The sequence below is a fragment of the Etheostoma spectabile genome, unplaced genomic scaffold (assembly GCF_008692095.1).
Source record: "Etheostoma spectabile isolate EspeVRDwgs_2016 unplaced genomic scaffold, UIUC_Espe_1.0 scaffold00007521, whole genome shotgun sequence".
NCBI lineage: Eukaryota > Metazoa > Chordata > Actinopteri > Perciformes > Percidae > Etheostoma > Etheostoma spectabile.
This window is the reverse complement of record NW_022603498.1, coordinates 32,270-58,405: the sequence shown is the minus strand read 5'-3', so window position 1 is coordinate 58,405 and position 26,136 is coordinate 32,270. Positions and strand designations below refer to the sequence as shown.

The 26,136-nt window shown below is 42.3% G+C and overlaps 1 protein-coding gene across 1 annotated transcript; it reads left to right on the top strand.

Moving 5' to 3' along the window:
• Positions 1-843: 843 nt before the first annotated feature.
• Positions 844-20,003, top strand: LOC116678475 (NACHT, LRR and PYD domains-containing protein 4). Its single transcript, XM_032508389.1, has 10 exons — positions 844-1,027; positions 2,930-3,032; positions 3,246-3,353; positions 4,632-4,710; positions 4,887-5,115; positions 5,252-7,055; positions 7,163-7,336; positions 8,237-8,410; positions 13,617-13,663; positions 19,429-20,003. The coding sequence occupies exons 2-10, from the start codon at positions 2,944-2,946 to the stop codon at positions 19,986-19,988; spliced, it is 3,264 nt and encodes a 1,087-aa protein (XP_032364280.1). The 5' UTR covers positions 844-1,027; positions 2,930-2,943; the 3' UTR covers positions 19,989-20,003.
• The last annotated feature ends 6,133 nt before the right edge of the window (positions 20,004-26,136 follow it).

Genomic DNA, 26,136 nt, shown 5'->3' with positions numbered 1-26,136 from the left:
TCCAGTTAGCTGTTAGCCACCGTGTTTAGGATCACCAGCTTTCCAGCATTAGGAGGTAACCATGGTAACAGTTATGGAGGTGATTCAAAGTAAATATTTGAGAAATGAAATGCAGCTCTGAGACAGAGGGAGACAGGACTGAAGGGGATCTGTTAGCGTGAGGACAGTTAATGACTCATTTAATATTACTGACACTCTCTTATTATTCAGATTTAAAACACAACTCATGAAAGAATCTGAAGTCTCTGATGTTTAATCTGTACTTCAGTAAAAGTACCAGTACACGCTACCAAAGTACTGCGTTAGTACACGTTCTGCTGTGAAGATGTTACCGACCTGCTGGTTGTTGTCTTGGTAACCGATGACTTCATCAGTCTGTTAAAAGCAGATTCTTCATCTAGTTCTGTGTTTCCTGTCATTAGACAGGAAACACAGGTTCAACTCCGACCGGCAGCATGTCCCCCCCCCCCCCCCCGTTCCCTTTTAAGCCTTCAGCTGGCAATAAGGAATCCTGATGCTATAACACAACTTGTACACTTATGATGAGCTCCTACTTATATCATGTTAACTTATTCATATATAAATTTCTTATACATTTATATATTTCAGTACTTAACTGTTATCTAACATTTTCAGCTCATTATATATTATTATCCCATGTTATTTGATAATATATATGATTCTAGATGAATTTATATTTATTTTATGTCCCACGGAGGCCACTTGGAGAGATCCCTGCTGCTGTACAAGCTGCTGATCTTTAGCTCATTAGATGGTCAGTTAGCTCCATCTAGTGGACAGATAGTAGAACTCCATCATCTGATGGGGGACTGGCTCTGGGAACAGGTTGGACTGGTTCTGACGTCTCTCTGACTCTGAAGTTATGAACTGGGACGGCGTCTTCACATCAAATGCACATCGACTTCAGGACTGACGAGGGACAACGAGCAGCTTCTTGTCTCCCAGTGTCTCCTGGACACATGAAGGAGGACCGGGTCTGGAAACTGACCTGAAGAGACTTCAGCAGGTGAGAATCTGACCAGAGGAGTCTGGAAATGTTTGATGAACAGAATCCCTTTGATTCAATCTGTTGGACTGGACAGAAGAACAGTTTCTTTCTGGGTTGTTCTTCAGATTTGTCTCGATAGACTCTGATCCAGATGAGTGTCCCTCTGAGTTAAAGGAGAGTGGTTGGAGAAGGATTAGCATGTCTTACTGTTGCTAGTTCTCAGGTCACAACAACAGCACAACGTCATCTGAGTTCACATCAGTGGAAAAACTGGTCGGACCGCTCTGATCCACTTGATCCAACACCCAGTAGTACTCTGACACGGAGTTGTTTTTACTTGTACTGCAGTACAGAATGAGCATAAGATCATTGTGTACTGCAGTAAAAGTACCGACATGGTGAGATTGTCTTTGTGGTGCGTTCAGGTGTAAGCTCCATTTGATGTTTGGAGCAGTTTTATATGATGCTGCAGTGATTCTTTTCTTTATTGATCAACCTGCTGATTATTTCTTTGTGTTTTTAGGAAGCACAGGTTCAGTTATTAGCTATTATCAATGTCAATGTCAATTTTATTTCTATAGCACATTTAAAAACAACAGCAGTTGACCAAAGTGCTGAACAGGGTTGGTATCAAATACATAAATAACAAGTGTAGAGAAAAAAACAAAAAAAAACAAACACTCCAACCAAAATACATTACAGGGAGACAAAATTATCAATGGTATTTCATCAATATTAGTAAACTTATGAAAATGTATATCTGATCACTTTATCAAATTGAATAAATAATCAACGCATTTATTTATCTTTAGCAATACTGATCAATAAGTAATAATCCTTTATTCACACTCCATTGTGTGTGTGTGTGTGTGTGTGTGTGTGTGTGTGGTGTGTGTGTGTGTGTGTGTGTGTGTGAGAATGAGGAAGATGACAACGTAACTACGCTGGTGGCTACACCACAAAAAAACAGGGCGTGTCCAAACAGCTCTGATCAACTTGCCGTGGGACATTTGATCTAAAACCCAGTAGTACTTTGACACTGAGTTGTGTGTACTTTTACTGCAGTACAGAGTTCCTGTATGATCATTCTGGACTGCAGTAAAAGTACCAACACATGACTTTGTTAGTACAAGTTAAAGGTCTGCCTTGACATTGTTATTTTGGTGAAAGGAGAAAAAGTTACAGAGTGCATTAACGTGTGTGTGTGTGTGGTGTGTGTGTGTGTGGGTGTGTGGGTGGGTGTGGGTGTGTGTGTGGGTGTGTGTTATAAGATATATTCGATGTACTATATTCAACTGCTTGGCTGTGTAGCGATATATGGGTGATTGTCACACTCTGTTCTCATAAAAGCATTTCACAAAATGTTCTTTTTGTGAAACATGTATCTCACTAACCAAGGAAGGAGGCCCAACCACATCACACACACACACACACACACACACACTATTATTGTTTGTATCAACCTATAAATAAAGGAGCAAGGAACTGCCTCGGCGCAACTCTCTTTTGGGTGTTCAGCCTAGCAGGTTGCCCTTTGTACAAAGTAGCTTGGTTGTCCCGTGTCATCTCTTGAGCCATCTTAAAAGTGAAGAGAGAAATCTCTTCACAGTGTGTCTGTCATCAGTGTAAAATGCAAGGAGTGTCAGAACTGGTCAGACAGCTTGGTACATTTAATGGAACTAAAACACAGACATGTCCAACACTGAGACAGACTTGGTTTGACTGAAAGCTGTTTACACCGTCCATGTGTCAACTGTCCCAGAGACTCCGAGTCCTCCATGGACCTGCTCAGGGTGTCTGATGGAAAGAGCTGACTCACTGTTTTCTACAGCATCTGGGACATGTTGGAGAGGAATGAGAGACTAATGTGTCCTGTGATGAAAAGGTTGTCATAGTAACAGAGGTGATGTCTCCCAGCAGGTGTGGACTCTGCTATGAGTCAGTGTGAGGACAGAGAGGAGGGAGCCCCTCCCTCTAAAACCACTCTGTGGGGGGACCATGACAGCCAGACCAAAGCTCAGAGGTGAGATGATGATGGACTCTTCTCCATGTTAGAGCTCAGCACTCACATCACTCCTCCATCAGGATTCCCTCTCAATATCTAGTTAATAAGAACTTCTTACTGGAATACGCAGCAAAGAGACAACCACTGCTTATCTACTGACATGAGACGCCATCTTTCATCACATTACATTTTGGTGAATAGGAACTCATCCACGGTCTTTGTTTGTATCAGGATGCAGCAGCAGAAACCTGGACCTGGACCCAGCTGTGTGTCCATGAAGAGTGACCGGTCTATGGATCATCCTGTTACCTTTAAAGTTGGACAAGCTGTTGATGGAAGGTAAGAATTTATAAGTGAACTTTATTATTACCTGACTCTCTCTGAGCTTCATGGTCTAGGTTTGACATAGTGTGGTTTTAATCTGATGCTCAGTGAAACCAGGACCAGAACCACCAGACACCTTAGCACCATTGAAGACGATTGTGATTTGTTTAAGGAAAATGCCAATAAACCAGAGAACATTATCCCATCCCAGAATGTGGTGTGGACTAGTCAGACCTTCCTGTGCAGCCCTGTGGAGGAAGGTCTGACAATGTGAGACTACTGGGTAGTCATCCAGGAAGAGGGCTTTGGTCTGATTGCAGACAGGACAGGGACAATGGTGGTCTTCAGGGATGTACTGGGACCGAAATTCAGCCCGGGACATTGGGATGGAGCGGCCTTTCATGAGAGCATGTGGAGAGTGCATGTAAAACCTTTTTTAGAAATAATTTTAATAATAGTAATAGTAACTCTACAAAAAGAGACCAAAACAAGCCAACGCTACGTTATACAGCCCTGCACACTGGACTTGAACCTTCCACTGTATCTGTGCTGGTTCCTCCTGCTCCATACTCCTCCCGCCTGTCCTCCTCCTCTTCATCATTTTCCTCCTCATCACCACCATGATAGGACTTAGCTAATAACAATATTATTAATAATACACTTAAATATGTTTCATAATGTATTTACATACAAAATAAAAGACTTGTAAACTTGTTATAGACTAGAATCATCAGCATATAGTAATGAGTTTAGGACGTCATTCTTATAATATCATAATAAATGCATATTCCTTCTAAAACCCTAAATTGAAATATGACGGCCGGTTCTGCCTGGGATGGACCGGCCATTCAGGATATGTCCCAAACCTCCGATGGCCAGTCCGCCCTTGGTGGCCTTCTTGATCTTGGGGGGACTACAGACTGGAGCAGTGAGAGGTTGAAAATGTCTATGAAGACTTTTTCAGTTGATCTGCAGACACCTTAAGAGCTTGGCCATCAGGTCCAGGTTACCTGAGCACTGCAGATTTCCTCTTGTAGTCTGTGATGGTTCTTAGTCCAGACCACATGTTCTGGTGTTGGCGCCCTGGTAGTTAGAGTCCATAGTATTCCCGTAATGGAACTTTGCCCTTTGTCTCGAATTGCCAGACCTCATCGCTGATAATGGTACCCAAACAATACCCAATCCTAGTCCTGAACCACATAGCACTCCTCAAGAGCCAGAGTTGCTATTGTGTCATCATCAGGACTGTGCACAGATCATTAAATGTTCTTAAACTTGATGTTTTCTCTTCAGAGTTCACCAGGAGAGCTCAGAGGGCCTCGGTGGTCAGTCTGACCTGCAGCAGCAAACAGACCTGGACTCCATATTTATGGTGTGTACGTATTAAAAGAATATTTTCATTATTATCTACAGACTAAATGATGAACTACCATTCAGATCCCAATAGTCTCCATGCTGCTCTTTTCAAACCAGCAGGCCTTCAGACTGAGAGATGAATCACATGTTGAGTTCTTTAAACTAAATGTTGACTTTATCATTCTGGTCCAGCTGCTGGAGGAGAACATCGTCACTTTTATAAAGAACGAGCTGAAGAAGATTCAGAAGGTTCTATGTCCAGATTACCCAGAATGCTTAGAGAGTCAGAGGGAGGATGAGGAGGTTTTGGAGGGTGAGGATGAAGAGCAGAGGAGGAGGAGCAGAGAAGCAGTTCTGAAGATCACACTGCACTTCCTGAGGAGAATGAAGCAGGAGGAGCTGGCTGACCGTCTGCAGAGCAGTAAGAGGATTTTAACACATTTAAAAATGGGACATTTACTAATGTCTGAAAAGATGCATTAAAATATATACTTATTATTTTAATGTTGAAATATGTTCTTTGACTTATTGATTTTTCTTGTTGTGTGTTCATTCAGGAAGTCATTCTGGAGTTTGTCAGCGTAAACTCAAGACTAACCAGAAGATAAAGTTCCAGTGTGTGTTTGAGGGGATTGCTAAAGCAGGAAACCCAACCGTTCTGCATCAGATGTTCACAGAGATCTACATCATGGAGGGAGGGGCTGCAGGGGTCAATGAAGAACATGAGGTCAGACAGATTGAGACAATATCCAGGAAACCAGACAGACCAGAAACAATAATCAGATGTGAAGACATCTTTAAAGCCCCACCTGGAAGAGATGAACCAATCAGAACCGTGATGACAACGGGAGTGGCTGGCATCGGGAAAACAGTCTTAACACAGAAGTTCACTCTGGACTGGGCTGAAGGCAAAGCCAACCAGGACATCCAGTTCATATTCCCATTCACCTTCAGAGAGCTGAATGTGCTGAAAGAGAGAAAGTTCAGCTTGGTGGAACTTGTTGATCACTTCTTTAGTGAAACCAAAGAAGCAGGAATCAGCAGGTTTGAAGAGGTCCAGGTGGTCTTCATCTTTGACGGTCTGGATGAGTGTCGACTTCCTCTGGACTTCCTCAACACTGAGATCCTGACTGATGTTACAGAGTCCACCTCAGTGGGTGTGCTGCTGACAAACCTCATCAGGAGGAATCTGCTTCCCTCTGCTCGCCTCTGGATAACCACACGACCTGCAGCAGCCAATCAGATCCCTGCTGAGTATGTTGACATGGTGACAGAGGTCAGAGGATTCACTGACCCACAGAAGGAGGATTATTTCAGTAAGAGGTACAGAGACAAGAAGCAGGCCAGCAGAATCATCTCCCACATCAAGACATCACAAAGCCTCCACATCATGTGTCACATCCCAGTCTTCTGCTGGATCACTGCTACAGTTCTGGAGAAGGTGTTGGAGACCAGAGAGGGAGGAGAGCTGCCCAAGACCCTGACTGAGATGTACATCCACTTCCTGGTGGTTCAGTCCAAACTGAAGGACATCAAGTATGATGAAGGATCTGGGGCCAATTCAGACTGGAATAAAAAGACAAAGAAGATGATCAAGTCTCTGGGAAAACTGGCTTTTGAGCAGCTGCAGAAAGGCAACCTGATCTTCTATGAATCAGACCTGACAGAGTGTGGCATCGATATCAGAGCAGCATCAGTGTACTCAGGAGTGTTCACACAGATCTTTAAAGAGGAGAGTGGACTGTACCAGGACAAGGTGTTCTGCTTCGTCCATCTGAGTGTTCAGGACTTCCTGGCTGCTCTTCATGTCCATCTGACCTTCACCAACTCTGGAGTCAACCTGCTGGCAGAAGAACAAACAACCTCCTGGCTACCTAAAGTCTTCAGAAAAACCCTTAAACTAAAACATCTCCATCAGAGTGCTGTGGACAAGGCCTTACAGAGTCCAAATGGACGCCTGGACTTGCTCCTCCGCTTCCTCCTGGGTCTGTCAGTGCAGACCAATCAGAAACACCTACAAGGTCTGATGACCTATGCTGGAAGTAGCTCACAGACCAATCAGGAAACAGTTGAGTACATCAAGAAGAAGATCAGTGAGAATCTGTCTGCAGAGAGAAGCATCAATCTGTTCCACTGTCTGAATGAACTGAATGATGGTTCTCTAGTGGAGGAGATCCAACAGTCCCTGAGTTCAGGTAGTCTCTCCACAGATAAACTGTCTCCTGCTCAGTGGTCAGCTCTGGTCTTCATCTTACTGTCATCAGAAGAAGATCTGGACGTGTTTGACCTGAAGAAATACTCTGCTTCAGAGGAGGCTCTTCTGAGGCTGCTGCCCGTGGTCAAAGCCTCCAACAAAGTTCTGTACGTGCACACACAACTATACAGATTAAATTCAGTTTTGCTTTGATTATAATTTGTTTATGTTTGTTTGTAGCTGAGTTTTTAAACATTGCTGATGTTTTTTTCAGGCTGAGTTGCTGTACATTGTCAGAGAGAAGCTGTGAAGCTCTGTCCTCAGTTCTCAGCTCCCAGTCCTCTAGTCTGAGAGAGCTGGACCTGAGTAACAATGACCTGCAGGATTCAGGAGTGAAGCAACTGTCCTCTGGATTGAAGAGTCCACACTGCAGACTGGAAACTCTCAGGTTGGTGTTCAGTTAGGACCTGAGTAACTTTAAATTTAAATAAACATTCTGTATTCTTCATATTTTTTTATTTGTGTCCCTACAGTTTCACACGTCTACACTGCTGTCATAAATATTGATACTTCTACACGTACATTTGTTATGATTACATGTGATCAAAATGTAGCGTGTCAACAACTCTGCTAACAGAGCCAAAGACACAAGACATAACAAGCCAGCTAATATTACTTAATAGTCCCACAACAAGAAGGCCAGCTGGCTGTCCTGCCCTTTGTTATTTTGTGAAACTCTCTGCAACGACTAAAAGCCAGTCAGAGTTGTCTGGCCGCAGCTCGGCTGAGGAAGACTCAAGCCGATGTGGCGGTCCCCTTTGTGACAGTCTCACTACGTTGTGTATGTGGATCTGCATCTGCATATGGGGAAACCAGACCGAATCAGGATAGACATGTCCACATCACAGACAGAGACATAGAAGCCTACAGCAGTTATCTGGAGTTCTTCTCTTTATTAAACATGTTTTAGCTGTGATCGTATTGTGGAAATTGTGATATATGGTCTTTTTACAGGCAGCTTTAACAACAGCAGAACGGAGCGATCAATCAATTTATTTGTGCTTTAGAATATAATAACTGCAAAACTATTACAAAATAAGGTTTATTTCCCTCTCTCACTCTCTCTCTACTGGATGATGACAGCAGCTAGATTCAAGCAGCTACACAACATTAGTTCTTGTTGTTAAGTATTGCTCCCAGGGAATGGCCCAAGTCTTCCTGAATTTTCATGACCAACTGTGTGTGTGTGTCTGTGTGTGTGTCTGTGTCTGTGTCTGTGTCTGTGTCTGTGTGTGTGTCTGTGTGTGTGTCTGTGTGTGTGTGTGTGTGTGTGTGTGTGTGTGTGTAGTGTCTCAGGCTGTATGATCTCAGAGGTAGGCTGTATTTCTCTGGCCTCAGCTCTGAGCTCCAACCCCTCCCATCTGAGAGTGCTGGACCTGAACTACAATCATCCAGGAGACTCAGGAGTGAAGCGGCTTTCTGCTTTACTGGAGGATCCAAACTGCAGACTGGACACTCTCAGGTATGGACGGACCAAGACTTCATTTTATTTATTTTTTGTCATTAACTGAGAAACTCTGGTTAATATTCAATGTAGGATCTAAGTGAAGGTGTATTACAGGGGTTCTCAATCTTATATTTTATATATATATATATATATTTATATATATATATATATATATATTTATATATATTAATATTATATTATTATAAAACAAATAATAAAGCACATCGACAAATAGCAAAACAAATCATTATACTCGTGTTTTCAAAAATGGGCGCTTTTCTGTGTTTTTCACCTCTCCTTCCTGTAAAAGACGTAAAAATCAGATTTAATCAACTTTAATCAACCACTTTCATGCTACACAAATTCCAGCTGAGTACTCATTGTTCCTAGTCAACTTTTGTAGCGATACAGGTAGCTGAAATTCAGTAACAATACCAAACAGGACCTTTTTGGGCAGTTTACTTTTCTTCGACTAAATAACTGAATTAAGTTGGAAACGTAAATCTAACCTATTTATATGTCATATGTATATATATGCCATTTAATTAGACATTTTAACCCATGAGATAATGGCATGTGGTTATATGGCAACGGGAAATAGCTTCCTTGCCACCCTTAATGACTTTAAGTCATTAAGGGTGTTTACAGGTTTACCTGCGTCGTGCTTTGCTCTGCGTCCTACCTAGCGGTGTGCAGAGAGCAAATTGCGAATCATGTGTAGGTGGCATCCCACGTCCCTCTCTACTCACCCTGAAGCTAGCGGATGTCCTCCGTCTCAGGGCACATTGTTGATGCAGAAACAGCTGTTAGTTCCATAGTAAAAATCTGCCAACTATGCACTAGACTAAAGTAAAGTAAACAGCAAAACTTGTGAATCCTCCGCGCATCTATGGTCAAACTGGGGTAACTCTCCTATGTGTGCAGCTAACAAGCAATCCCATTGGATTAATTCGTCCAATTACATTTTCCGTTTATCTGCCTCCATTTTCTTAAACAAACAGAACCATGTTTTTCTATTTTCTCTAAATGCACACGAGATATAAGCAGTCTATTTCCTAAAATGCATAATGTGCTTGAACACAATAAATGAGAGTGCATGACAGCAGGCTACACCCCTCCAACCTCCCACCATATTTCCCTCTTATAACACCATGAACAACTGGTGGTCCATTAATAATTGACTTTATACATTTCAATGCACATCATTGTAAATACAATGTAATGCATATTTTGGAAACAATTTTGTATTGTATGCAATATCTTGAGACAACATTAATTGATAAATATTACATTAGGAAACATACAAACCACAAAAACAATCACAATCACTAGTACTTCATCAGCACAATGTTTAGTAAAATGTGTGGTGCACAAATAGATTTTACAGCTTACAAATTCTCTCCCCTCTTCCCCTTTCCCTCAGACCAAGCAGGCATGCATGTCTACAGCGGACAGTGAAACAGGGAGTGACAGGGATGAGGATCAGGACATACAATGTGAAGCCAGATTCAGTTTATCTGTTGGTACCCAGACAGACCTAGTTGAGGAGAACATCCATGAGGGCAGGAAAAAGCAGTTCAAGAGCATAGCTACACTAACTGATGACCTGGTCAACATTACAACACTCATAAATGACCATCTCTATTGCCCCCTGGAAAACTTTGGCCACTCTGACAACAAATCTGTCCCCAAAACCTCAACAACAGAGCACATTCAGGAAGTGTCATTTGAGCCAAGCTGTAGTGAGGTAGAAAAGGATGACGTGTCCTTTGAGGACCTCGATGAAGACTTTTGTTTAACAAGTGATGACAGTGCCAGTTGCAGTGATGTAGAGGAGGAAGAGGACAAAGACACAAACTGTATTGGTCACAGAAAAAGCATTGTCTCTAACAAGCAGTTGTTAATGTGGTTTTCCATGTGTCACTGGGAGGGTTGTGGCAAATGCCTAGAAGAACCACCAGCCTTGTCCAACAGTGGTTTTGGGGTGACTGTAAATACAGGCTGTGTGGATGGCCATAATTACATTTGGCATTCACAAAATCAAATTAGGGGAGTTATGGAGTGCAACATCACTGTTCCAGCTGCTGTGTTTGTGACAGGGAATGAGTGCAGTCCTTTCCTGGAGGTATGTGAAACCATTGGTTTGGAGGCCATGTCAGAGAGGCAGTGGTATAACATCCAGAAAGCATACGTCATACCAGAGGTCAACGATGCCTGGGCTATCCACAATGAGGGGGTCATGAGTGCTGTGAGTGAGAAGCCAATCACTGTCTCAGGGGATGCACGGTATGACAGCCCTGGCTATAATGCAACCTTCGGCACCTACTCATTGCTCGACACAGAATCAAAAATGATTGTAGCTCAGGAAAAGTGCGGGTGACTGATGTGAAAAATAGCTACTGGCTCGAGGTAGAGGGTATGGAGAGATGCCTGGCCAAGCTTGCAGACCATGGAGTCTCCATCTCTGTGTTGGCCACTGACTGCCACCCATCTGTGCAGAAGGTACTAAGAGAAAAACACCAGGAAATCAAACATGAGTATGATCTGTGGCACATTGTGAGAATGTAAAAAAGAAAATTTTAAGATGCAAAAATCCTGACCTGAGTGAGTGGATCCAGATGATAACTACTTATGGTATTGTGTTTCCTCCTGTGGGGGAGATAGAATAAGACTCAAGGAAAGGTGGATATCTCTGCTACACCATATAACAAATGTTCATGAGTGGGTGACCGGGGAGGCAATAACAAAATGTGAGCACCCTCCCTACACCCCAGATGAGGAGAGCAGGCGTCCGTGGCTCCGTCCTGACTCTGTAGCCTTTAATAGCCTCCAAAAGGTTGTCCTGAACAGGCAGCTCCTCCAAAATCTCAACAGGGTGACAGAGGGCATCCACACAGGTGAATTAGAGATTGTTCATGCTCTTTATAATAAATATGCAACAAAGAGAAAGGCCTTCAGCTACGAAAGCTTTGAAGCCTGGCTGCACTGGACAACAACATGGAGAGAGAGAGGGCCAAAACCAAGACCGGTGGACTCAGATTAAGGCAACAATTTTCAAAGGCTGCCGGTCAGTACGTGGTGGCACCAATAAAAGAGCAGAAAGCCTACAGTTTCCGAAAGGATATCGTCAATGGAGCCATCTTCAGACGGAGGGAGTCTAGCACCGTACATGCTACCTTACAGGAACAGAAACGGGAAGCTCACCCTACCTTGGGCCAACACAGAGGGCTAACCAAACCGGACAATAAGCATTCTGTGGCAAAACACCTTAGCCGGTTCACCTAGTAGGAAAAATAAAACCATCAAATCAAAATCCAATCAAATTCACATTAAATCAATTCTGTGTAATTCCTACAACATACATTTATTATTATTATTATTATATATAAATATACTTTTATCTATACCAACTCATATTCCTACATACAATATTTCTGTTTATCCATACTACACCTACTGCATAACCATATTCCTTTACACAATCAGTTCACATTTTTTTCTATATGTTTAGTAAAGGTACCTTTCAATCATTTGATGTTATCCAATAAAATAGTGACTAAATGCCAAATTTAACACCAAAAACCCCGTGTTACTGTGTCATTGCTGAAATGGTATGCTGCCTCTTTCAATAATTAGATGTGTCTATCATCAAAAAAAAAAAAGTGTCTTTGTCTTACAGTTAACTTTAAATCAACATTCTTATAGGCATTACAGTATGGCCCTATTGTACACCATGCTAATCTAGTTAGTTAGTTAATAACAATGGTGGTACTTTAAAAATGTTTAGTATCTCGATATTAAAATGTAGCATGCTCAGTTCTGTATTTCTGCTGCTTTCAATGTTTTACTAAAATCCAACAAATTGCTCGTTAAACTTTAATCAAATGACAAAAAAAGTATAGCCATTGTGTGCATTGTCAATTAAATCCGTAATTATTAGCTAGCTTGCTGTTTCTTACATTTAGCTAGCTAGTTGTTAACCTGTGTATTAAGCTAGCTGTTTCTTGTATATTAGCTAGCTGACTAAATAGCTTCAAGTAGGCTATTCCTTTATCAAACTTATTGCTTTTTGATGACCAAATCATGACGTGATATCTAGGTACATCAAGTATTATAGAGCTTATCGTAGCACGGTGGCATTACGAGACAGATGCGTTAATAATGAGTCAATGAGTACATGACGCGTCTGACATGTTGTGTCAAATGTTTTATTTAGCTACAAGTCCAACGCATACTCGAATCCTTGATATTCGGCAGAGGGGAACATATCTCTGATGTGGTTCACAGCACAGGATGGGATCGGAATCCTATTCCTCCTTCCCAAATGGCCCCTCGCCCAAAGTGTAAACTGCCAGTAGGCTGTCAACCTAAACAGTCTGAGAAAATGATATAACAAGTTAGCCTAGCCTAGCCTAGCCTAGTTGCCAATTTGTAAAACAGTGTTACATACCTGCTACTTACGGGGCGCTCCAGCGCATCGGCTCGTACATCCCTTAAAGAAAGCAAGGCCAACTCCAACACATCTCTCTCCCCGCACAGCATCCCAAATGACCGATGCATAGTTATTCAATTTACATTGTCTATCAATAAATGGCCCAGGTTGACTTCCCTACAACAGATGGACTCCAGCACTGTTTCCATACTACGGCAGCGCCTACACATAAACCAGTCACTACCCCCCAAACGATCCTGTACTGAAGGTGGAGCCTGAACCTGATCCTCCTCCCTGTGGTGGTAGTCAGACACTACAGGCCTGTCCCTCACGGGCTCAAAAGCGTAACCCAAGCCATTAAAATTACTAATTTTCATCTGTATATATTATGCTGCAGCCGATGCCTATATACCTTCGCAGGTCCTACCATGCCAGTGACGTCATCGATATTGTCAGCGTTCTGATACTAACATCAAAACGCAATATCAAACGCAATTTTTGTGTTGCTTGAAAAAAAGCTAAATTGATTTTTTTAATAATTTCTTTTAGTGTAATTCATTTGTAATTATCATAACCAACAAGTTATCAAAAGTTAGTTTTTCAGTTCAGTTCATCCTTAAGTGTAACCACACCGTGACAGCTTTAGCAGCATTGCCCTGACTTTGACTTGAACAAGCTGCAGAGTCCACGTAGTCTCACTCCGTCTCATTTCACAATATGATGGTTAAACCTTCAATTATCCACAGCCCTGGAGTATGAAGTGGATTGTGTCTTTGTGTCTTCCTGCAGGGTGGACCGTGGTGGACCACAGAGACTGAGACCTGGTCTGAGGAAGTGTGAGTGGGTTTTAAGTTTGCTCTAAGAGAACTCAGCTGTGTGTTACACTAGTTTAACCCCTTCCTGGCGCTGGAAGTATAATATGAGATGAGGTTACTTATTATGGTGAATTGACTAAATCTCCCTTTACCAGTGAATGTTGTTATTATAGGCATAGGTAACTATAAAGAAATAATCAACAACCAATAACGCGGTACCTCCACTGTGGAACTACTTAACTCACTATGAGCTATATCGGTATTTCAAAAGTGAAAAACATGTAATGTCTGCAATACTGCTTTAACACAGTGGCTAATTAACACTGTCCTCCATAGGGCTGCATGTTTTTATCCTCATGTCGACATTAAATGACGCAATAAGCACGCCACGAAAGACTCTCAGATATTATTTAGATAGTTGAAGAAAAGATCAGCAGAAAACTTTATACTTCAAAATGTAACTGCCTTTTATGTTCAACTTCATGTTCTATTGGTTCAATATATAAAAACTGAGAATACTGAGAATACTGTAACATCTGTTCTTGATTGTAATAATATCCTTATTGTAATATTCAACAAGGTTATGGCATATTATCTTCTTGCTGGTAAACATATTCCATAGACGGAGCCAGGCCGGGGCTGCTGTAGCTACCGCTGGAACTCCCTTAGCACCCCCAAGAAATTAGTGGTTCCTTCATATGTGCATAAAATAAATACGTTCATAAAACAAACATAAAGCCAACACAGCTGATTCTCTTCGGCCAATGGGGCAGCACACATTAAACTTTGACTTTACTTCTGCAGTAACACATTTACACAGAAGAAGAAGAACACGATATTTGGTAGCCGTTAGGATTAGTGAAGGTAGTGTAACATGAGTAATGGATGTTTTTTACTCCCTAAATATCAGTTCCACTGCTGTAAACGACATTAGACCAGGGGATCACACAGCGAGGCCCCAGTAAGAGAGGAGGCCTCTGATAGGGGTCCATGACAGAACTTTACTCTCATCTCTGTCTCAGAGTAGAACATTATAGTGAACATGTGTTTCAGAGTAATTTGAATACATGGCTCACCAAATCCACAGTTATACAGATCACAGGACGTGGGTTTATTTTTAGCCCAGAAAAGGTGTCTGAACCAGGTTTATTTGGATATATTCAGTCAGTACAGATATGACTAGGCTACGTTATTTTTACCATGTGTGTAAGTATGGATACTGTGTTAGGATTGGTGTGTGTGTGTGTGTGAGGATTGGTGTGTGTGTGTGTGAGGATTGGTGTGTGTGTGTGTGTGTGTGAGGATTGGTGTGTGTGTGTGTGTGTGTGTGTATGTGTGTGTGTGTAAAGCTGTGTGTGGTGTATTTGGCCTGCTGCTAATCCAATCTACAGTCTGAAAGCTGCAGTAATGATGGTCTGGACGCGGCTTGTTGGCTGCTATTGAAATATGTTCAGAGTCTAATCCCAGTTTAATGGTGTTGTCGTATCGGCAGCTCTAGTTTTAACATTATATAAAAACATAAACCAATCTCTCTTTGCTCGCTTAGTAAACCGCGGTAGAGGTGGGGGTGTATTAGAGCCCGACCGATATATCAGTTGACCGAAATTAGGTATTTCCCGATATATTCGTATTGGCATTTATAATGGCCAATTTAAAAAAAGTAAACAAAAAACTTTTTTTTTAGATATTCATTCATCAAAATCTTTCATCGTATCATTTATTCATCATAGTGACAAAAAATTATTCTAATAAATGAATATTTAAAAAATGAAAATGGACGACCATGTTATGAGTGTTGGTGTTGCACAGTCCATGAACACAACACGGCATAATTAATGTCCCAAAGATGTTTAAAAAGTGAATAAAGTGAGTTGAGGTAGATTTATCTTCCAGTTCCTCCCTGATGGGAGACCTGGTATCAGATATACCACACAGACACAAACATACCATAAATCCTCATTTTTCATCCATAAACTGGTATTTCTATAACTGAACATCAGCTAATAGCAGTTTTAGAAAGCAGATGGTTCAGAGCTGCTTTGTGCTGCAGTAGAAGAAGATGGGACAGTTTTATTAGTGAGACTTTATTCAGTTGATGTTTCTATATTTGGATCATCAGCTGTCCTCATCGGGTCAACACGAGGACAAGAAGCTGGACATTGTTGACATGTTGACTCTCATGTTCAGGAACTCTTCATGTTGGTAGAACTGGATTGTTAAACATCACTCACAGCTGAATATCAAATAATAATAATAATACTAATACATTTTATTTAACAGCGCCTTTCTAACACTCAAGGACGCTTTACAGACAATAAAAGACAGATACAGAGAACAGAAAAGTGTAAGTAGTAATAACAAAACAAATAAAACAAAAAACAAAACAAACAAAACAAACAAAAACAAAACAAAACAGGAACAGTGTATTTACAGATAAGCGAGCTGGAACAGATGGGTTTTTAGTCTGGTTTTGAACAGGGGGAGGGAGTTGATGTTGCGGAGGTCGGGTGGGAGTGAGTTCCAGAGCTGGGGAGCAGAGCTGCTGAAGGCCTGGTCCCCATGGTGACAAGTCGAGCTGGGGGGACAGTGAGGTGGATGGAGGAGGAAGATCTGAGGGAGCGGGAGGGGACGGCGAGGTGAAGGAGTTCAGACAGATAAGGAGGAGCAAGGTTATGGATGGCTTTGAAAGTATGGAGAAGGATTTTAAATTGTATTCTGAATTGAACTGGAAGCCAATGGAGCTGCTGAAGAACCGGGGTCATATGATTAAAGAGGGGGTTCTGGTGATGACACCAGCTGCTGAAGAACTGGGGTTATATGATGAAATGAGGGGGTTCTGGTGATGACACCAGCTGCTGAAGAACCGGGGTTATATGATGAAATGAGGGGGTTCTGGTGATGACACCAGCTGCTGAAGAACCGGGGTTATATGATGAAATGAGGGGGTTCTGGTGATGACACCAGCTGCTGAAGAACCGGGGTTATATGATGAAATGAGGGGGTTCTGGTGATGACACCAGCTGCTGAAGAACCGGGGTTATATGATGAAATGAGGGGGTTCTGGTGATGACACCAGCTGCTGAGTTCTGAAGAAGTTGAAGTTTATGGAGGGATTTTTGAGGAAGGCCAAAAAGGAGAGAGTTCCAGTAGTCAAGGCGGGAAGTGACGAGGCTGTGGATAAGGATGGAGGCAGTGTGAGGGGTAAGGGACGGACGGAGGCGGTTTATGTTGCGTAGGTGGAAGTATGCAGACCGGCAGATATTATTTATGTGTGACTGAAAGGAGAGGGAGGAATCGAGGATGACGCCCAGACTCTTGACCTGAGGGGAAGGGGAGACCAAGGAGTTGTCGATTGGTAGAGAGAAACTATTGATTTTGGATAGGGTGGATTTGGTGGCTACAAGAAGGAGTTTGGTTTTATCACTGTTTAGTTTAAGGAAGTTTGAGGTGAACCAGTCTTTAATTTCAAGTAGCCAGTTAGTAAGGGACAAGGGGGGGAGCGAGGAGGTGGGTTTGCTGGATAAGTAGAGCTGGGTGTCGTCTGCGTAACAATGAAAATGAATGTTGAATTTGCGGAAGATATTGCCAAGGGGAAGTAGGTAGGTGATGAAAAGGAGGGGGCCAAGAACTGAACCTTGAGGGACGCCAGTAGTAACAGGGGAAGGGTGGGATGTGAAAGATTTGAGTTGAATAAACTGAGTGCGGTCGGAGAGATATGACCGGAACCAGTCAAGAGGGGTGTGAGAGATGCCGAGGGAAGAAAGTCTATTGAGGAGAATGGAGTGAGAAATGGTATCAAAGGCCGCACTGAGATCGAGGAGGATGAGGATAGAGATGAGTCCGGAATCAGCAGCTGTAAGGAGATCATTGGTGATTTTTATAAGGGCAGTTTCAGTACTATGGGAGGGGCGAAAACCAGACTGGAAAGGTTCATAAAGATAGTTAAGGGTAAGAAAAGCATGACGTTGAACAGACACTATTTTTTCAAGAATTTTAGAAAAAAAGGGAAGATTTGAGATAGGACGAAGATTATTGTAGTTGGTTGGATCTGAGCCAGGTTTTTTCAGAACGGGTGAGACAGATGCTGTTTTGAAAAGTGAGGAGACAATACAAGAGGAGAGAGAAGAATGAATAATGGTAGTTATGAAGGAGAGGAGGGAAGTGAGACAGGTTTTGACCAGAGCTGTGGGGAGGGGGTCAAGAGAACAGGTTGAGGACTTGGATTTACGAATGAGATCAGAAATTTTGGAGGGGGTGGGCAGTAGAAAGCAGCAAAATGACTGGCTATTGGGGAGGGGCAAAGGGGGAGGGGAAGGCAAGGGGGTCAAATGTAATTGCTGGTGAATGGAGTTGATTTTTTCATTAAAAAAGACAACCAGTGAATTACAAGTCTCAACTAAGTACATGTGAGAAGGCAGGGAATCGGGGGATTAAAGGTCTTATGGATTATTGAAAAGTGAGACCTGGAGTTTCCTTCGTTGGAGCAGATGAGGTCAGAGTAGTAGTTTGATTTAGTTACGGCTATTGAGTTTGAGTAATGAAGAAGATGAGATTTATGCATTTCTTTGTGAATGGAGAGACCAGTTTTTTTTATAGAGGCGTTCAAGTTGGCGACCCTTGGCTTTCATGAGACGGAGCTCAGGTGAAAACCAAGGGGCAGAGCGGGAAAAGGACACAGATCGGGTTTTGAGAGGGGCAAGGAAGTTGAGAATATTGCAAAGTCCAGAATTATAATGGGTGACAAGGTGATCTGGAGAGGAAAAATCAGGAATAGGCAAATTGTCAATGTGGGAGGATAGGATGTCTGTATTTATGTTTTTGATATTACGAAAAGAAATCTGGCGGACTGGCTTGATTACAGAGAGAGACAGAGAGATATTGAAGGACAAAAGAAAATGATCCAAAATATGAACGTCATCAGCAGAACAGTTGCAGGGGATTAAGTGAATGTCCTTTATGTGTGTGGGGAAATCAACATAATGATGGAATCCAGAACTGTCTAGACAGGAGGTCAAGTCTTTGATGAGTGGGAGATTTATATTGTCAATGTGAATATTAAAATCACCAAGGAGAATGACATAAGGAGAGAGAGTAGAGAGGTGGGTAAGTAGTATGGAGAATTTGTTTAAAAAGTTGCTGTGTGGTTTTGGGGGGCGGTAGACTGTGGCAATAACTATGGGAGTAGGACCAGGCAATTTAAATACAAAGCATTCCATAGAGCGGAAAACTGGAGTGGAAACTGGCAACATCTTCCACTTCTCGCGATAGAGCAGCGCAAGACCTCCCCCGCGGCCAGAGCCACGAGGATGAGAATGATAAACAAACCCAGGTGGAGTGGAGGCGTTGAGCTGAGAGAAGTCACTGGGTTGTTGCCAGGTCTCCGTGAGACAGAGGAAGTCCAGCTTACGGTCAGTGAGGAGATCCTGGATGAGCTGACCCTTGTTTGTGAGAGAGCGGACATTCAGGAGACCAAAGTTGGTGGAGAACGAGGTTAGTTTACCACACTCAGACACCAAGCATCGGGATAGCAACAAAATAACAACAAATACACAGCCCAGTGATCCGCTAAAACGTTAAAATAACTTCAAAATAGTTAACCGGAGAGCAGCGTCTGCAAAACGCGGCAGCGTCCACTTCCGACCAATGAATGACTCTAAGGATCCTTGGAGTCATTCATTGGTCAAATCAACGTTTGAAGGGTTTTCTTTCAGTTGTTGTCAGTAAAGTTGTTCATAAATGATCAGATGATAACCTGCAGCTGTACTGTGTCTTGTTCTCTCCATCAGATGTCTGTGAACTGGAACTGGACACAAACACAGTACACAGAAGACTCAAACTGTCTGACAACCACAGGAAGGTGACACAAGTGAAGGAGGATCAGTCATATCCTGATCATCCAGACAGATTTGACTGGTGGCCTCAGCTGCTGTGTAGAGATGGTCTGACTGGTCGCTGTTACTGGGAGGTCGAGAGAAGAGGAGAGGTTAATATATCAGTGAGTTACAGAGGAATCAGAAGGAAAGGAGGCAGTAAAGACTGTTGGTTTGGATATAATGATCATTCCTGGAGACTGTCCTGCTCTGATGATGGTGGTTACTCTGTCAGGCACAATAACAGAGAAACATTCCTCACTTCCTGCTCTGTCTCTAACAGAGTAGCAGTGTATGTGGACGTTCCTGCTGGCTCTCTGTCCTTCTACACAGTCTCCTCTGACTCACTGATCCACCTCCACACCTTCAACACCACATTCACTCAGCCTCTCTATCCTGGGTTTGCGGTCTGGCCTCGTTCCTCAGTGTCTCTGTGTCAGAGATGGGAAAAGTACTCACTTTCCGTACTTAAGTAGAAGTACAGATACTTGTGTTAAAGAATACTCTAGTAAAAGTGGAAGTACTGATTAAACTTCTTTACTCAAGTAAAAGTAACAAAGTACAGGCTTGGAAATTTAGTAAAAGTAGCCTCGCGAGTGACAACCATTTTTTATGCAAAGCTTCCTGGAGCACACAAATGTTACTGGAGAGATGCTGAGGAACTCCAGTGGACATGGAGGACATGTCTTTATATGACAATGGCTACATTTTAAATGGATGTCTGCCAACAGGCCTAAAACATAACATATTATTATTATGACAGAAACTGGGACTCCAGGTTAATTAAATTCCGACTCATTAGCAAGATGAATTCAGTTGTGATTCTGTGAGAATTCACAGATCTATTTTCTATTTTTAATCTTTCCCCCAAACATTTAAAATAATCTACATTTATGTGTGTGCTCAAATATGGCTTCTGGAAATAAAATAAAGGATTTAAATATGAATGACTAAACAGACATTAATGAAGAAGTTCCCCAGCACATTGGCCAGGAGTCCTTCTTGATGCCTCCTGTCTCAAACATCTCTCTCAGATAAGGTGGAGGATGATGGGAATGTCTTGCTGTTTTCTTCATTTTCAATCATGTCGCCCTCATACTACTACGTTAACACCATCCATACTACTATGTGCTAACGTTAACACCATCCATGCTACTATGTGCTAACGTTAGCGCCATCCATACTACTATATGCTAAGGTAAGCGCCATCAAGCCTCAATGATTTGCTGTGAATAATTCAGAATCTGTTGCGTTGCGTCAAATGCAACGTACAGTAGATATGTTCCCATCCATTTAGATTGAATATGGTATTGATGACGTAAACAATAATAAGATTAACTCCAGTGAAATGATGTGAAAGTTGAGGACTAGATTAGGACTGGATTAAAGGTGATTCTGGTTTCCAACTTGGTCCCAGGTGTGTCTGTTAAAACACAGACGGAGACAACTTCTCTCTAGCTAAGTTTCTATCCACTTGTCAATTGAATTACAGTATCTGAAGTTCAGTAAAAAAAAACAAAAAAAAAACTCATGTGAATAAAGCTGGTGAAAGTGCTGATGCTTCAATAAAATCAACGTGTAACCTAGCTAACAGGTGAAGAACACATCAGAACCACTAGCTAACTTACTTTAAATGTGAAGAACTATAGACCAGTAACAGGCCTAAGTGAACCGACAACATGAGTTATACGACTTACAGTTCTCAAAGATGCACACACACACATTCTCATCTGATTATCCTCAGCTCTCTTTTTCATTTCTCTCACTTTTCTCTCCGTGTAGCGCGCGCACCCGCTCGCAGTGTCTGGCGCGTGTCCGCGCTATTCCCCGACATATTCTCTTGTACAAAACGAAAGTAACGAGCCAATTTTTAAAATGTAAGGAGTAGAAGTAAAAAGTCGCCACAAAAATAAGTAGTAAAGTAAAGTAAAAATATCAGAAAAATCTACTTGAGTACAGTAACGAAGTATTTGTACTTCGTTACTTCCCATCTCTGCTCTGTGACCTCTGCAGGACTGAGAGTCTCTCCTGTGGACAGAAACACTGACTGAAGACCAGCTGCTGAAATCTAAGTTCAGTCTGTTCACCATCACACACACTCTGCACTGTGAAGCAGATCTGATCAGATCTGTCTCCTCATGTTATTTTTCCTCACCAAGTCATAATTAAAGTCAGAAAATCGACTTGTTTTAAATGTCGGGGAATGTGGAACAACTTAATGCAAAATGAGTTCAATAAAACAAGGCCACATGCTGATTATTTGATGATGTATTCTTCCTGTTGTGTCTGTGTTTCAACTCCTAATTAAACGGTAAAGTTTCCGTCCACTAAAGGTTCTGTTGTTGTCTCTGACAGACTCAGATTATTATTCTAAGAGTCTGACAACATTATGGGATGGATCCCTACAGAGATAGACCTTTAGTTAAAGAGTAAGATCCTTTTAGTTTAACATGAAACAGAAATCACCATCACCAAACCCACCAGACTCCATGTAAATAATCACTACTTTTAGTGTGTATAGAGCAGCATATCTCCACCAGACTCCATGTAAATAATCACTACTTTTAGCGTGTATAGAGCAGCATATCTCCACCAGACTCCATGTAAATAATCACTACTTTTAGTGTATAGAGCAGCATATCTCCACCAGACTCCATGTAAATAATCACTACATTTAGCGTGTATAGAGCAGCATATCTCCACCAGACTCCATGTAAATAATCACTACTTTTAGCGTGTATAGAGCAGCATATCTCCACCAGACTCCATGTAAATAATCACTACATTTAGCGTGTATAGAGCAGCATATCTCCACATTTATTTCAGCTTGAATGTGTGATACACCCTTAAGGGATAACATAATAACCAGCGTAGCGTTTAGTACGAATTTCATATTTTATTGGTAAGCAATATTAACGTAGAGGGGGAACAAAGAAAGCGGAACCAATGTGCGGGTCTCGGTACACCCCGGGGCCCAGGTGACGGACACTTTCCTCCTCTTTGGAGACGAGGATGGCGGTTTGTTTCCTCTCTCCCTGATGCCGTAATTCTGCTTTCCAGGTCGGTACTCGGTAACTATGACAACAGCCGGTTTCCTTCTGCCGTGTGTGTGGGGGACTGAAGCTGTGGGGGGGTAGTTATGGAGGTTATGATGGGGAAAGGCGAGCTAAAGAGCCGCGTTTGGAACCGCGGGAAACGGGCTTGGTAAACAATAGAGCTCGCGGCTAGCTAACAGGTGTGTATCGGGGTGGTACCATAGACAGGTAAAGACATGGACCAACAGGTCCCGCTGTTCCCATGGAGACCAGTGGAGTCTGTTAGAAGCTCTTTCCCGGTGATGCTGAGCGTTACTGCGCAGACTCCAACTGAGCTCGATGACGTAGATGTGAACCGTTATTACTGCTAACTAACATGCTAGTTAACATTAACATAGGCACAGGCTAATTACTGCTAACTAACATGCTAGTTAACATTAACATAGGCACAGGCTAATTACTGCTAACTAACATGCTAGTTAACATTAACATGGACACAGGCTAATTACTGCTAACTAACATGCTAGTTAACATTAACATAGGCACAGGCTAATTACTGCTAACTAACATGCTAGTTAACATTAACATAGACACAGACTAATTACTGCTAACTAACATGCTAGTTAACATTAACATAGACACAGGCTAATTACTGCTAACTAACATGCTAGTTAACATTAACATAGACGCAGGCTAATTACTGCTAACTAACATGCTAGTTAACATTAACATAGACGCAGGCTAATTACTGCTAACTAACATGCTAGTTAACATTAACATAGGCACAGGCTAATTACTGCTAACTAACATGCTAGTTAACATTAACATAGGCACAGGCTAATTACTGCTAACTAACATGCTAGTTAACATTAACATAGACACAGGCTAATTACTGCTAACTAACATGCTAGTTAACATTAACATAGGCACAGGCTAATTACTGCTAACTAACATGCTAGTTTACATTAACATAGACACAGGCTAATTACTGCTAACTAACATGCTAGTTAACATTAACATAGACACAGGCTAATTACTGCTAACTAACATGCTAGTTAACATTAACATAGACACAGGCTAATAACTGCTAACTAACATGCTAGTTAACAGTAACATAGACACAGGCTAATTACTGCTAACTAACATGCTAGTTAACATTAACATAGGCACAGGCTAATTACTGCTAACTAACATGCTAGTTAACATTAACATAGACACAGGCTAATTACTGCTAACTAACATGCTAGTTAACATTAACATAGACACAGGCTAATTACTGCTAACTAACATGCTAGTTAACAGTAACATAGGCTCAAGCTAATTACTGCTAACTAACATGCTAGTTAACAGTAACATAGACACAGGCTAATTACTGCTAACTAACATGCTATTTAACATTAACATTTGCACAGGCTAATTACTGCTAACTAACATGCTAGTTAACACTAACATAGACACAGACTAATTACTGCTAACTAACATGCTAGTTAACATTAACATAGACACAGACTAATTACTGCTAACTAACATGCTAGTTAGCATTAACATAGACACAGGCTAATTACTGCTAACTAACATGCTAGTTAACATTAACATAGACACAGGCTAATTCCTGCTAACTAACATGCTAGTTAGCATAGGGTTGTGTGTGTGGTTCTGGGTGCTGGTGCTTCCATTCCCTGGTAATGAGTTATTTTGTGGTTTTTAACGTATCCTGACAGGATTGTTAATGTTAAAATGTTGTTTAACTCTTAAAGGGGAGTTCCTCCTAAAAGTTGTCCAGAGTATTAGTAAAGGAATGTATTATAAGTTGAACTATTGTCCCCAGGTGTATGATGGCTCATGTTTTGACTCTGAAGTCGTTTGAATATTTATTTCCAGCCAAAGAGGGTTTATGATTTCCATGATGACATTAGTATAACGGAGGAGTTTGGAGGTAGAAAGAAGAGATAGATATTATTATTGAAACGGTGCAGTAAGGGTGATATTTATTTTGGGAAGGACGAGACTATTTCTGGGAATTTGAGTGTGGAAGATGTTGCCCACTGAAAAATGGGGAGTAAAGAAAATGGTGTTGGGGTTGTTAAATTGAAGTGAAACATGTTTCCACGAGGGGAACGTTGTTGTTGACGACTGTTTTCTGCTTTTGTGTTTGGGAGAATTTGTAATAAACAGAGATTTGGAGACGAGGACGGCGGTTCGTTCTCTCACTCACTGACTCCGTGATTCTGCTTTCCAGGGTTTCTCCTCTGAGAGTTAAGTAGTGAACCCCAATCAAGAACAATCATTGGTTACCACGGTTACTCAATTTGAAACCCCCCATCCCCCTTGGGGCAGACGTCAAGCTGGCGACCGGAGCAGGAAAGAAGAAGGAGGAGGAGGAGAAGGAGCAGCCTGCAGCAGTGAAGGAGGAAGAGGAGGAGCAGCTTGCAGCAGTGAAGGAGGAAGAGGAGGAGGAGGAGGAGGAGCCTGCAGCAGTGAAGGAGGAAGAGGAGGAGGAGCTTGCAGCAGTGAAGGAGGAAGAGGAGGAGGAGGAGGAGGAGGAGCATGCAGCAGTGAAGGAGGAAGAGGAGGAGGAGGAGCCTGTAGCAGTGAAGGAGGAAGAGGAGGAGGAGCCTGCAGCAGTGAAGGAGGAAGAGGAGGAGGAGCCTGCAGCAGTGAAGGAGGAAGAGGAGGAGGAGCTTGCAGCAGTGAAGGAGGAAGAGGAGGAGGAGCCTGTAGCAGTGAAGGAGGAAGAGGAGGAGGAGCCTGTAGCAGTGAAGGAGGAAGAGGAGGAGGAGCCTGTAGCAGTGAAGGAGGAAGAGGAGGAGGAGCCTGCAGCAGTGAAGGAGGAAGAGGAGGAGGAGCCTGCAGCAGTGAAGGAGGAAGAGGAGGAGTATGTAGTGGAGAAGGTTTTGGACCGCAGAGTGGTGAAGGGAAGAGTAGAGTTTCTGCTGAAATGGAAGGGGTTCTCAGAGTAAGGAGGAGTCTAGAATATTAATAACTGGTGATTTTGGTCCATATACACACACACACACACACACACACACACACACACACACACACACACACACACACACACAGACCCACAAATGACCTATCACCATGCCAACAGATAAAAGGAATAATCCAAACTAGCAGCTAGAGTGAGAATGTATTTCCTAAAAAACAAAGTGTGAGGAGATGTTCTTCTGTCTGCACTCACCTTTCCAGTGAGGAGAACATATGGGAGCCGCAAGACCACCTGGACCTGGACCTGATCACCGAGTACCTGCAGAGACACCAGGAGGAGGAGGAGGAGGAGGAGGAGGAGGGCAAGAGGAAAGGTGTCAGGGAGGCCTCGGGAGACTCAGAGGAGCGAGGGAGCAAGAGGAAGAAGGAGGAGGTGAGTGAAGGAAAGAGGTTACTCCAGACTGAAGAGACCAGGAATCTGATCTCAATATTAATGAATGCTCACAGACGCTTTCACTAATGTCTTTTAGGATTTTTATATAAATGACTCTCGACATTGAGATATGAACATGCATAAACATCCATGTCTAGTAGTCGGGCTGCAATGGATCACCAAGCTCACGGCTCGGTTTGGATCAGGTTTCAGTCAAAGATCAGA